Source organism: Cebidichthys violaceus, unplaced genomic scaffold (genome assembly GCF_023349555.1).
Source record: "Cebidichthys violaceus isolate CVI_PGR_0920_01 unplaced genomic scaffold, fCebVio1.0.p SCAF_10, whole genome shotgun sequence".
In the NCBI taxonomy this organism is placed as follows: domain Eukaryota; kingdom Metazoa; phylum Chordata; class Actinopteri; order Perciformes; family Stichaeidae; genus Cebidichthys; species Cebidichthys violaceus.
The window spans coordinates 5,567,258-5,579,951 of NW_027176263.1; the positions used below are offsets into that span (position 1 = coordinate 5,567,258).

The 12,694-nt window shown below is 41.6% G+C and overlaps 2 protein-coding genes across 4 annotated transcripts; one reads left to right on the top strand and one right to left on the bottom strand.

The window, feature by feature from the left end:
- Positions 1–848: 848 nt before the first annotated feature.
- On the bottom strand, positions 849–4,423 carry ftr14l (finTRIM family, member 14-like). Its single transcript, XM_068717494.1, has 7 exons — positions 3,836–4,423; positions 3,624–3,719; positions 3,247–3,480; positions 2,991–3,150; positions 2,735–2,860; positions 2,006–2,142; positions 849–1,551 (listed from the first exon to the last, which is right to left on the bottom strand). The coding sequence occupies exons 1-7, from the start codon at positions 4,232–4,234 to the stop codon at positions 1,171–1,173; spliced, it is 1,533 nt and encodes a 510-aa protein (XP_068573595.1). The 5' UTR covers positions 4,235–4,423; the 3' UTR covers positions 849–1,170.
- A 1,594-nt stretch (positions 4,424–6,017) lies between these two features.
- Positions 6,018–12,093, top strand: si:ch211-198a12.6 (uncharacterized protein LOC563253 homolog). Of its 3 annotated transcripts, none has more exons than XM_068722128.1 (2): positions 6,018–6,173; positions 8,528–12,093. In XM_068722128.1, exon 2 carries the CDS (start codon positions 8,646–8,648, stop codon positions 10,305–10,307), a length of 1,662 nt encoding a protein of 553 aa, XP_068578229.1. In that variant the 5' UTR covers positions 6,018–6,173; positions 8,528–8,645; the 3' UTR covers positions 10,308–12,093. The 3 variants fall into 3 exon arrangements, with proteins under 3 accessions (XP_068578229.1, XP_068578238.1, XP_068578247.1); XM_068722137.1 differs by lacking the exon at positions 6,018–6,173 and adding an exon at positions 6,338–6,968; XM_068722146.1 differs by lacking the exon at positions 6,018–6,173 and adding an exon at positions 7,021–7,435.
- The last annotated feature ends 601 nt before the right edge of the window (positions 12,094–12,694 follow it).

Here is a 12,694-nt window from a genome sequence, read left to right on the forward strand (position 1 = left end):
TTGACTCCGCCCACAAACCTGTAGTGGAGGTGTGCGTTGGGTTTGTGTCTGGTGGCAGACCGAGTGAGCGGGTCGGCGGGGTCGAAAGCCACATAACGACTAAAAATCAGTTTCATTACACTGTGTGTCGTCTTTTACAGTATAATTATGCAGACATATCATTTCACAGTTGACGTTTTGAATGTGTCAAAGTTTGGTCACTGAGAGAAGTAAACCCAGCTGTTTCCTAGCAAGCAATTCAGATGAAGGAGGAACGATACTCATTTCCTTATAAGTTCCTTGTTGTAGGCTTTATCAAAGTCAATTTAATGTGCCTCTTACAAAAAAACAACGTCTATGTTTTTGTCTTGTTTTTTGATGGGTCGTTTGCTTATCTCAGCCGATAACCAAGTACATATAGTGTACATAAGTACTGTATGTAATTTGACACATCTGTAAAGAAAGGATAACACAATCTGAATATGTGTATGTTTGTGTGTGTGATCCAACCAACAACATGTGTTCTGCTGCCCTCTGGAGCTTTAATTTGTTAATGTCTCTCTTGTACCTGTATCCCCTCATGAGGGCCGAATGATGCGGACCTAACGTCTGGTAATTATTGATCAGCTATACCCTCAATATTATTTGATCTCCTGTTGATTTTCATGCTTTGAACAAGTTGATTACATTTGTCACTTCAAGCATACAAAACGCTCTAAAGAGCAGTGGCATATGGAATATCCTAGGAAATGGAAGGGTATTTCTGAATTAATGGAGCCAAGATAGCTAAGAGACTGAAATGTTTGTGTGAAAAAGAAACAGCAACTCCAGTGCCAGATAAATCAGTAAAACTTTAAACTTTAATTAAATGTATTATATATCAGTATCGCATGCTTTAACATAGTATAGAAAATATATGGAGCATTATATGGAGCATAAACTAACTTTAAAATCAATTATTGCATGTTTCCTACTTACAACTGACACATTTGTTTAACTTTAGCCCAATAGACAACAATCAATGATCAAAAGACCAGAAACTTCATATAATTCATACATAATGAAAGAATATAACTTTTAGCAAAAGGTAGAACAAAAATAATTAGTCAAACACTCTGTCTCAAATGTTTACAACAAAATTGAGAATATTGTGTGATTGTAATGCTAATTACTAGCACTATGGCAACTCTCCTACAGTTTTATAGTCGTACCAAAGCCCCACACACTGAATGCCGGGTAGAGAGGCTGAGTAAATGTGGTCTGGACTCTGTGCAGAAGCTGCATGCCATCAGAAACACTGTAAAATGCGAGTGTTCCTGCTGCATAATCCAGGTAGATGCCGACACGAGAGGAGATTGGAACTGGAAGATCTTTGCTCTTATTGTTGTGCACAAAGGAGAATTTGGAGTCAGAGCAGTACAGACTCCAGGACTTGTCGTTCCAGCCCAGGCTGCATTCATTGCTGTTTCCTTTACGGCGGATTCCCCTGTAGGTAACGGCCATGTCTATCTCTGTTCCCCTCCAGTCCACCTCCCAGTAACAGCGACCAGTCACGCTCTCCCTGCACAACACCTGCAACGGAATGGATGAAATGAGAGATTAAAAGACAACGCTTGTGCATGATTTATAACAGCTGTTAAAATGAGAGTTTGCTCAACTTATGCTGAGACATCACTCACTGCAAGTGCACAACTGACATCACTTTTATCATAACAATAACTTCAAAGACTTATACTAAAAGCTTGATTTTGATAGCAATTTTCAATGAATTCCAGGAAGAAAACTAATTTTAAAAATGAAAAACACTTGAAATATAATTTTCATGAATAATCAAAACCTGAGCAGCTTCAAGAGGGCAAATCAAAGATAAAGTTCCTGGAAAGTAAAGTCTCCTTGAGACTATATTCAGGACGACCGTATGTCCCCTTCTTCTTCATCATGTTGCTCTGTACCATTCACAACATATTAACTCCCCCCTCCTGTTTTCAGGCACAAAATTACATCCAGGGGGTCGGTAAATGCTCACCTGCTGCCAGTGGTCGAATCGATCTGGGTGGTCAGGGTAGTTCTTAGGCTCACTCTTCATTGTAGCTGATCGGTTACCCTCAGAGAGGTGAAGGCTGCGATGGATACTGTTGACATCCAGAATCAACTGGGAAGAGTCTACACAATGCAGGACACGGCCACTATTAATCCTCTATGCGTTGTTGTTTAGTCTGTTTGTCTGTATATGTTTCTTCAAGACTGTAGCGTCACAATTTTAAATTCTTGTGTTTTGCATTATGTTAAACATAAACCACCTACAGTAACTAAATACTCGGGACAGTAATACATTTACAAATGACAAAGTTAGGGCACTAAAACCTTTGATAAATAACTCTAAATAACTAATAACTGATCAGCTTGTTAAAATGCTTTCCACAGGTGGACTGCCAGTAGGGAACACCTGTGTTTGTTTAAGTGATACTGGACTGTAAAGTTTGGTTTCTTACATTTCACCAAACCAGTTCTGCAAGCAGCATACCTTCCGTAACACTCAGTTCAGTTGCTTTACCACATGGTGTGGTCATGCTTTTGTTAGGGGTGGAGACGCTTCTGCTATATGCCACCATGACTGTCATTTGTTTAAACAGGAACCCTGGAATATGAGTGGCGTTTGATATGACTGCCAAGTAGCTTTGTAATGTTGGTGCTAAAAGTTTCACTACATGTTAAAGGAATCCTTCTCTGTAAAAAAAGTAACCTAATAACTCACATTTTAGGAAGTCTTGTCTTGTTTTTGGTTCTTCTCTTGTCCTCGGTTCTTCTCTTGTCTTTGGTTCGTCCCTCACAATGGATTCTCTCTTTGTCTCACCTTCTTGCGTGATGTAGACATCCTTCACTATGAAGATGCAGATAAAAAAAAACACTTCATAAGCTTCAACAGCAGACTAAAACAACAACCCCTTCCTGAATGGAACTGCAGAGACGTGTCGGTGCTACTTGAGATGAAGAAAGGCAAATGTGTGCACCTGTTTCTGAGACTTTGCTCATTTCTGTCTTGCTGACTTCTTCTACTTTTAATTTCAGTGTACCGATGGCTCTCTTGGTGGCGTCAAAGGAGTAATTGGGAGCAACACTAATGTTGTTGAGGTCTTCATATCCTGAGGGACCTGATAGTGACTGATAGCTCTGGTAAAAAAAAGAGTGGAAGATAGAGATGAGTCTAAACATTGCTGCTACTGTTTTCTAAGAACCAAACAAGGTCTTCAGTTAGTACAACCTCACCTGCAGGAAGTGTATGTGATCATCGGTGTTTGAGAGCTTATCCAGGTCGGTGTGCTTCTTCCTGAGCAGAGTGATCTCTTCCTCCAAGCGGCTCAGCAGTATCTCGGCCCGTGTCACGGTGGTCTTCTCGTGGGAGCGGACCATCTCCTTGACTTCATTGTACTTCCTCTCGATGGAAAGCAGAAGCTCAGAGAAGATACGCTCGTTCTCCTCTAGAGCAGTTTGAGCCGAGTGCTGATGAGATACATCCGAATGAGAAGGAGAGAGTTTGTTCAAATATAGACGAAAAGCTGTTATTTGTCAAACCAGAAAACCATAATGTCTTTTTTTTTTTTAACATCATCCAATGTTTAAAGTAGTGAACATTTTTTACTCACTTTAACTGATTCAACAGCATGTCGGAGATCCTGCCACTTTTTAACTCTCTGGTCAATCCTATGTTGAGATTTATACAGTGTGGTACCAAGTTGTTTCTGTAGAGGGAATGGCATTAAGTGTTCATGCCAGCTTTGTATAATAAAAAACACAATTCAAATCTATCATTGAGTATCTTGATCAGAAGTATAGATTGACAGTTTTCACCACTCACTTGTTTCTCGGTCCTCTCAGTTCCAGCCGGGACGATGTCGTGGTGTTTGTGTTCATCCATCATGCACAAAACACACACCAGTGTCTCATCAGAGCGACAATAAGCCTCCAGCAACTTGTCATGCTGGGCACAGATCTTCTCCCTCATCTGACCTGTAGCTTTGACCAGCTTGTGCTTCATCAGGGCAGGGTAGTCATAGTGAGTCTGGACATGGGTCTCACAGTAAGACGCCAGGCACACTAAGCAGGACTTCTCTGCCTTCTGCTTCCTCGTTGTGCAGAAGTCACACAGCACGTCCCCGTTCTTGGCCTGGGACCTGGACTGGTTACGACTGGTAGAGCGTCGGGAATTCTCCATGCTGCCGTACCTGTCTAAATCCAGGGTGGTAGGGTGGGACATTGTTTTAATAAATAGACGTCCAGCAGATATGAGAACAAAATAAAAAATCCACAGGTGGTTTAGCTTGGCAGCGATTTGTTAACCTCTTAAGAAAATGTGTTGAGATCAACAGCGGAAGAAAAGACTCCAAAAACAGGACGAGTTGTCCACAGAGAAAAATTAGTTTCTGAAGTTAACAGCTGCAGTGAAACTGTGTGACTGACGCTGTGTGTAGCAGAATGTTAGCTATGTGGTCTACTTTCAACATAAAACCTGTATTCCTGGTTGGGCATTTACTAGACAGGGAATGGGTGTTGCTACAAAGGTGCTGCCTGAAACAAACAGAGCTGAGACAAAGGAGAGACTACCAAATTCAAAAAGGAGCCATTATTGATCTACAGTACTTCATAATTAAATGTCATACTAAACAGTATACACTTTTATCTATAGTTCTTATTTGAGGATAGCTCATCAAACAACCTTCACAGAGTGCGACATTATTTTTAGTGTTGATATAACCTGCTGTTACCTAAAAGAATCATTAGCTCACTCTGATTGTATCTGCACTGTAAAGGAATGACCTTTACTTGGGTTTATGTGTTTCAGGATCACATTATGTTTTGTCTATCTTTAGATTTCTGCCCGTGATATGTACAATATGTTCTGCACTTACTAACATCATCAAACACTGGCATTGGGGAGAACAGCATCATCTTGTGGGATTAATTAATTACTACATGAAATAATATACCCCTCTGTGGAGCCTCTATAAAGAACTTCATCTAAAACAGGGGTTGTCAAACTTCTTTATAAGAACTTTCTTGTGCACACACATCCATTTCTTTGAACAACTAATTGACAATAATTATAAAACCAGTTTGTTCTTTAGGCGGTGCTTTGATCACTTCAACACATCCATCTTCCAAGATGCTTTCAATTTCTTCCTTGTTCCTCTGCTTTCACAAGTTTGTGCCAGTGGCCTAACTTTCTCTGCTCTACTCGTGCACTGCCTTATAAACCTATATCTTTGCATACTTACACAAACGTGGCCAATACGCCATAGTTTGCATTTTATATTTTCCCCAACACATTAGGCTGTTTAGATCCTATCATAGTGGCAATTATTAATTTTTATTTGTGATAGACTACCTTATTTTGTGTCAAGTGTTTCTACAGGTCAACTAATGGAAAACACAAATACAAATTTAAATGCTGTAGAAAATATCTGCATTAACAGTCCGTGGTAGAAGTAATAATATCACTGTGTTCACAGTCCAAAGAAATATTAAAGAGGTATTGTCAGCAAAATACACTAAGAGTAGGCCTATTGAAAGTAAAAGTACTTATCATGAGAAATGGTTTGTTTCACAATATTATGAACTCATATTATTTGATGCAATGCTAAAAGCTGCAACATTGAGGTTATGTACACATTAATACACATTATTCTGAAATGAGGCATTCTGCATAATGACTCATTTTACTTTTAGTATATGTTGATGCTAATACTTTTACTTGGGTAAACATTTTAAAGCAGGACTTTTACTTTAAAAAAAGAGTATTTCTGCTCTGTGGTATTGCTATGTTTTACTTGAGACAGACAGACAGACAGACAGACACAGACAGACAGACAGACAGATACTTTATTAAATCTGCTGCTGTTTGCTGTAGCAGCATTATGATTGAGCTCCTGTTTGTCTCCCAGGCGGTAGGGGGTGATATTGGTCTCTTTGCTCTGTTGAAAACACAATAGCTGCTTTAGCTAAAGTGCGTCGCTCATCCAACGTTGGCGCCAGATGAGCTGTGGCGCCAGCAACACACGCAGGCAGAGAGAGGAAGACGCACACAGCAGTTTGACGAGCCTCACAACAGCTTGCAAAAAAAGCCCTTCTCACCCAGAGTTTGAAGCATCTCAACGATTCTCCTTTTTCTCTCTCTTCAGCGATCAAAAGTACAGCAGGTGGGTGTGCATGCAAGTACTTGTACATTTAATATCTGTGTGATCCATACTCGTGGCGATTATGCATCGTTTTAAATTCAACTTACTTTATCGTTAATAAAACCGGCGTAACGGCAGAGGGGATTCTCTGTTTGACAGACTATAATCGTATTTATGTATTATGATGGTAGTCAACGTATTGTTTGTTTTGTGTCTCCAGTTATGATAGTACCGAACTTTGTAATGGAAAAGCACAGGCCGTGACTCGCATTGGTTGATACATTTTGTCCTGAGAGAGAGAAGCAGTAAGACACAACGTTACTGGTACCAGGAACTATCTCATTTTTGATTCTTACCCAGGTTATTTAGAGACTTGTTCGTTTTAGAATCGGCCCAGTCGTATTTTCTTCCATCGGACTCCAGTTTATCATTGCATGCGAAGTCAAGCTCAACATGGTCGGATGGGCGGTGAAGCAAAGCTTCCGCTGTAATGTGTTAAAATCTGTGTTAGTACTAAACTGGAGAACAGCATTTAGCCGTGCTAGCAAACTGGATTAGCTGGCTTGTTAGCTTGTAATCGTGGCTATGTAGCCAGCACGCTAACATCGTCTCGGCTGGATAGCCGCTAACACCAGCAAGGCCGCCATTGAAGTCGTGTGTGTCTGGAGCTGCCGCAGTAGAGGAGGGCTTTAGGTTTATTATTCATTGTGCCATCTCAAGCTGTGGCGTATTTACTTGCCCTTTCGTCTTTTTATTCGGTTACTGTTTTTCAATATCGGTTTGCGGTGGAATTTGTGCATCTGCACGGATTCCTGTGTAAGTAAAACGCGTCCCTTTCCCGGGCTTTTCGCTCTGCATTCACCGCCCGGACGGTTAGCCATCTTTGTTTCAGCTAGCCAGCTCCTGGCTGGAGTTACGGTGCGGCTCTTAGCTTGCTAACCTACTTACCGTTAGCCTACAACGTCGTATTCAGAACCACTACATGTTAAACCTTTTATAAATATCGTCTCCATATGTCCGTGTTGGCTGAGCGTTGCATGGTTTTGACTTTACTCGGAGATCGCTCCGGGGGCAGCTCTAATTCAGTATGTTATGAAGGGCGGAAGCTAACTCGGCTAACTAGCTAGCGGCAGCCATCTTAGGCGAGCATGTAATCTTGGCTAGCTGGAAGTGCTGGTGTGGCACAACAAGATGGCCCGTTAATACTCACACAAGGACAATTTCCGCGTCGGCAGTTGTGTCATAAACGGCACAAATTTACGCATCTAGATTAATATTTTAATGTAAGTATTTCGCTGCCTTATTAAGTCTTTTTTGCATTTACTCGCATGTTGCTTTTGCTATGAAGCTAGTTAGCGGGCTAAATTGCGAACACATTAGCAGCTAACACAAAGCTGTTAACCAGTTCTCCCTCGACCATAGCCAGCTAACTAGCTGCTATGAAGGCTATTTGTAGCTGTTATTGTAGGCTAGCAACCACCGGTTCAATGTTTACTAACAAAGCGGTGCTGTTTAATTGACCCTACACATTTCAATGTGTGTTTAGTAGTAATGCACAGCGAACTGTGGCGATAAAAGAAACGTGTAGGTCGTTCAGGTTTGGTAAGGCGGATTAAGTCAGAATTGGGAGCTTGATCATGATGCGGTCCACTCTGATTTTATCAATGTGAAGCAAGAAAAGTGAAGCTAGCAAATAGCTAGCTTGATAAGTAGTAACCTCATTTTAAGCCAGTGATCAGATAGGATGCGTGTGCTAAAGGAAAATGCATATACTCAACTATCGCTGTTTGACTAAATTACGTTTTTAGCATAATGCTGCAAACGCTGAGAAGTTTAAGATTACATGAACTTAGTCCAATGGATAAACAATAGTATAGATAACTCATCTAATATTTAGGGCATCCCTTTGTCTTGTGATCACCTTTTATGTTAATCAAACACACCACCAACTTTACCACCTGTCACCTGATTGTTGCATATAAGCAAGCAGTTCATATGTGATTATAGGATAGTCTTTATGAAGCATGTGTCAAGAGTTGTAAACCTGAGATCTTTTCAGTCACAATTAAGTCAAAATGTATAATTCATATTTTAAATGAAGTCACAATTTTGCCAAAACACCACCACTGATCTTTTTTTGTATCAGCGGAACAATTTAACAGCAGTGATGCTTAATTTGGACTTTTATAAAAGCTGCAACATTGTTGGGTTCTAATCAACATGTTGACAAACAAATTGCATTATGTAAAATTAGCAAGATCATTTAAAAAAAAAAACCTTTAGGAATAGCTCTGCAAATAGTACCAGTGGGAGACTGACAGGTAAAAAATTATTGGCAATGTTATTTTTTTTCTCTTTCTCTCCCTCTGTTGCAGGTCTCACTGACGAGAGCACCAGCGCGGCACCGACCAAAAACATCTATATCCCCCAATTCTTTTGTGTGTGTCATCGCCCGGCAGGAAAACGGAGGTCGTGGGGCTGGAGTGTGTTCTCATGGCCGAGTCAGAGACTGAATGTGACACACCCGGCCTTGACACACTTGGGTCGGAGTGTGTCATAGCCCACAGCCATGTCGACCTTCACTATGGAGCAGAAACTGAGATCATGACAGAAGAAAAGCGTGGATTAGAACTGGAGATCCACGGCTCAGACTTAAAGATCCAGGGACTGGGGACAGAGCTCGGTGCTGTAGCCTGTGTGGATGCAATTGTAGCGGAGTCGGACCATGATTACATAAAGGTTGAACACGGTGAGATGCACTGTTTCACGGCTGCAGAAATCAAGACGTCAGGAACCGAGACTCTGCTGGGTGAGGTGCTGCTCAAGGAAAGCGAGCATGTGGTGAAAGTAGAGTCTGACCATGGTGGGGAGTTGACAGTGGAGTCTGAGAATGGTGTAATCATACATGAAGCCCATGGCCTGCAGTGCAACGAGTGTGGGGAGATTTTTGGCAGCATTGCCGATCTTCATCAACACTTTGAGATCCATAAGGACCTCAACCCTTACATCTGTGTCCACTGTGGTGAGAGCTTTGCGGTGGAGGCCAGCCTCAAACAGCACATGAAGATTCATATGAAAGAAAAGCCCTATGTTCCCCCTGGAGTTGAGATTATGGGCAAAGATGTAATTGATGCCTTCAGCCTCAAGTCTCATCAGATGATCCATTTGCCAGACAAGCCCCACAGATGCTCCGAGTGCGGTAAGAGCTTTGCAGCTGCGATCACCTTGAGAGAACACATGAAGATGCATTCAGAAGACAAGCCTTACAAGTGCACCCAGTGTAGGAAGAGCTTTGTCCGCAGAAGGCATCTGAAAAAGCATCAGGAGGTTCACGCACGTGAGAAGCCATATACATGCGGCCAGTGTGGCAAAGGCTTTGCCACAACTTCCAACCTGAAGCAGCACCAGAAGACCCACGCCGCTGTCGTGCTCGGAGACAAACCCCATCGATGTGCACAATGTGGAAAGTGTTTTGCGGCTGCTGCCACTCTGAGAGAGCACCAGAGGATCCACTCGGGCGAGAAGCCGTACAAATGCAACATGTGCAGGAAGAGTTTTGTCCGCAAACGCCATCTGAAGAAGCATCAGCAAGTCCACGCCGGAGGGAAGCCCTACACCTGCAGACATTGCAACAAGGGCTTCAATCACTCCTCTTCTCTCTCACGCCACCACAAGACCCATCTGCAGAATCCAGTGTTTTCTCCACCTCAGCCTGGGAAAACCTTGTCCTACGGCACTCCCCCAAAGCAGAGGGTGCACCAGCAGGGAGACAAGCCCTACATGTGCCACCACTGTGATAAGGGCTTCAATCATTCCTCTTCCCTGTCCCGGCACCAAAGAGTCCACTCGGAGGGAAAGAGTTACACCTGCGCTCACTGTGGCAAAAGATTCAATCACTCCTCCTCCCTTGCTCGGCACCAGAGGGTCCATTTGGAGAATAAACAACAACAACAACAGCAGCAGCAACCAGAGCCACCGCAGCCACCACCGCAGCAGTACAGCACCATGCCCACAGGCAAGGGATTCCCCAATAACGCCTTCCCAAAACAGCGCACCCTGTCTGTTGAAAAACCATACAGGTGCTCCCAGTGTGGAAAAGGCTTTAACCATTCATCTTCCCTCTCCAGACATCATAGGATCCATGTAGATCAGTGAGCGCTCTTTCCCACCCTCACATGCTGTCCCATGCAAGCAAGGAAAGAAATACCCCCCCCCCCCCCCCACATCATGATCCCATCATTGGCATCACCACGTCGCAGGAAACATCAGGCCAACTTCTATAGACAACAGGGGTCAGGTCAGCACATTGCCGCGTTGAAGTGGAGCAGGTGATAAAGAAAGGAGAGTAACACAAGTCTTCAGAGGAGGAAGGGCCGAGTAACCTGTAATTCAGAGCGGAGTCTGGGACTTGTTGATCATTATAGAGGGTATGATGATAGATTGTGAAGGAGCTTCTATTCTTGTTGGGGATTGTGCTTCACTTGCTCCAGGACCTCTTTTGAACACTTTTAATAAAAAAAAAAAAAGAAAAGAAAATGTGATTTGGTGATCTAAAAAATATGCTTCGCCCCCTGGTTAGTCTTTTTGATAAAATAATTGAGTTTATGTACCTTCAGGTGGACATGTGCGCTTTTCAGCTGCAACTTTATCCAAGGCCAACAACACAATTGATAAACAAGAACTCAATTTAAATAATTATTTCTTTTTCACCCACATAACCCATGTGAAACCAACATCAAAAATCCAATGTAAATAGTTATTGATTTTCTTTTATATATATATATGTATAGGTGACTAGTGTGCTGTTCCAAAAGATAACATTTTTGATAGTAAGATCCATTTTGTCTCCACCTTTTTTTCCTTTTTATGACTTTAATTTGTTTTAAGTGTTGGAGATAAACATGTTGCAGGTGTTCTCATGCAGCCTGTTCTTGAATTTGGGCTCCGTCAGATTTGAGCCATCTTGTATATTTATACGGTTGTTTTCTTGTATGTCTACGATGGGTTAGCAACACTGCTGCATCGACTGTACAGAGAGCAATACTGGCTAACACCCTGATTATATTACGACATGCAATTTAGCCATTAGGAAATGCATAATAGAAAATAAAAACCTACTGGGTAGCATATTACATGACCTGTGTCCTAATTATTTACTGTGCAGTTTCCGCTGTACCCCTCGCACCAAATGTACACGAAAATGCAACATCACACTTTGTTTATACCTTTGGAGACTAATTCAATTATGTATAGACTATAGGGGACTCTTACTCAAGTGGGTCTTCAAACTTATCACAATTCTGATCTTAAAAAAAAAAGTTTGTGTATACTGAAAGACTATACCCGAAAATCTCACTTTTACAAGGCTTAAAAGACTTTTTCCGAATTCCAATGAATTGCGCTCTATTTACTGTTCTGTGTAAAATATCTTTTACAAACTGATGTATTTTTTTAGATATGGCTTGGGTTATATGAAAGGGAATGAAAGATATACAGTTTTTATGGGAGTGAACATTACAGTGAGCAATATTTTCCTTTTCCTTTTTGTTAACAATTGTGCTTCAAACTGTAGCATAGGTCTCTTCCTTGTGTTAGATAGGTGCCTTATTGCATGCTATGTAGAAATGTATGCTCAGCTGTTATTTGAGAGAAGTTTTCAGGGTTTTCAGGAGTCTTTTGTTCTTATTCATACTAACTTACCCTACATTTTAATTTGTCACTGATACCTATTGCTTTTTTGCTTTCATGTATATTATTACAATGTTTACACTGTTACGACCATATTGTCTTTATTTTTTTCCCCTTAATTTTTGTCAATGGCCTCATTGTAGAGAGAAAAAATGTAAATGATCCATATAGGCTTCTCTTAAGGGCAAATCCTGTAACACCTTCCCAATTTCTGAGTGGCACATATATGGATAAATAAAGGTTGTTGACTCTCTTGTGGCGTTGAATCAATGGAGTATGATTTTGAATGGGAGAAGCGTTCAACCTCGCAGCTAAATAAGTAAGATATTGGCACATATCAGTAACGGTGACACTAAATGAGATTAACTTAAGCAAGTTTACTTTCTACCATAAGTTTCTACTAAGCAATGAAATAGTTGATGCACTGCCTAAATGTATCCACATGGTGTCACTCTACCATCGCAAATGTTTTGGAAGACCCAACACCAGTCACATCAATTCAATGGGGGAAGTTCCAGAGGTTGGGTAGGCACTAATGCACCTCTTGAGTGTTTTATATCACATTTTTTAGGACCCATATCCTTCTTTGAGTCTCAAACTGGAATTTCACCAATACTGATCCAGTCGGAGCCACCATAGGTGTCATTTGATCTATATGGGGAAAGCTCTTGGGAATGGCCTGTGAACTGTAAAAACTGTCAGGAAACTACCCACCTTCTCACACTCACCTGCTACACTGGTTTACATTCCTTCACAGCTGGAGGTCAGACTTCAGATGTTGCCTGTTGAGGTAGACGGTTGGGATTCACCATCGCTGTAATCATCAGAAATAGGAGCTTCGCAGAGCGATGTCT

Bases quoted from the DNA above. Each gene is read 5' to 3' on its own strand.
- ftr14l (XM_068717494.1), bottom strand. From the start codon at position 4,234: ATGTCCCACCCTACCACCCTGGATTTAGACAGGTACGGCAGCATGGAG. The intron at 3,151-3,246 runs GTGAGGTTGTAC...TTTTTTTACCAG, and splicing joins ATCACATACACTTCCTGCAG to AGCTATCAGTCACTATCAGG. The intron at 2,861-2,990 runs GTGCACACATTT...GCATCTTCATAG, and splicing joins GAGCAAAGTCTCAGAAACAG to TGAAGGATGTCTACATCACG.
- si:ch211-198a12.6 (XM_068722128.1), top strand. From the start codon at position 8,646: ATGGCCGAGTCAGAGACTGAATGTGACACACCCGGCCTTGACACACTT.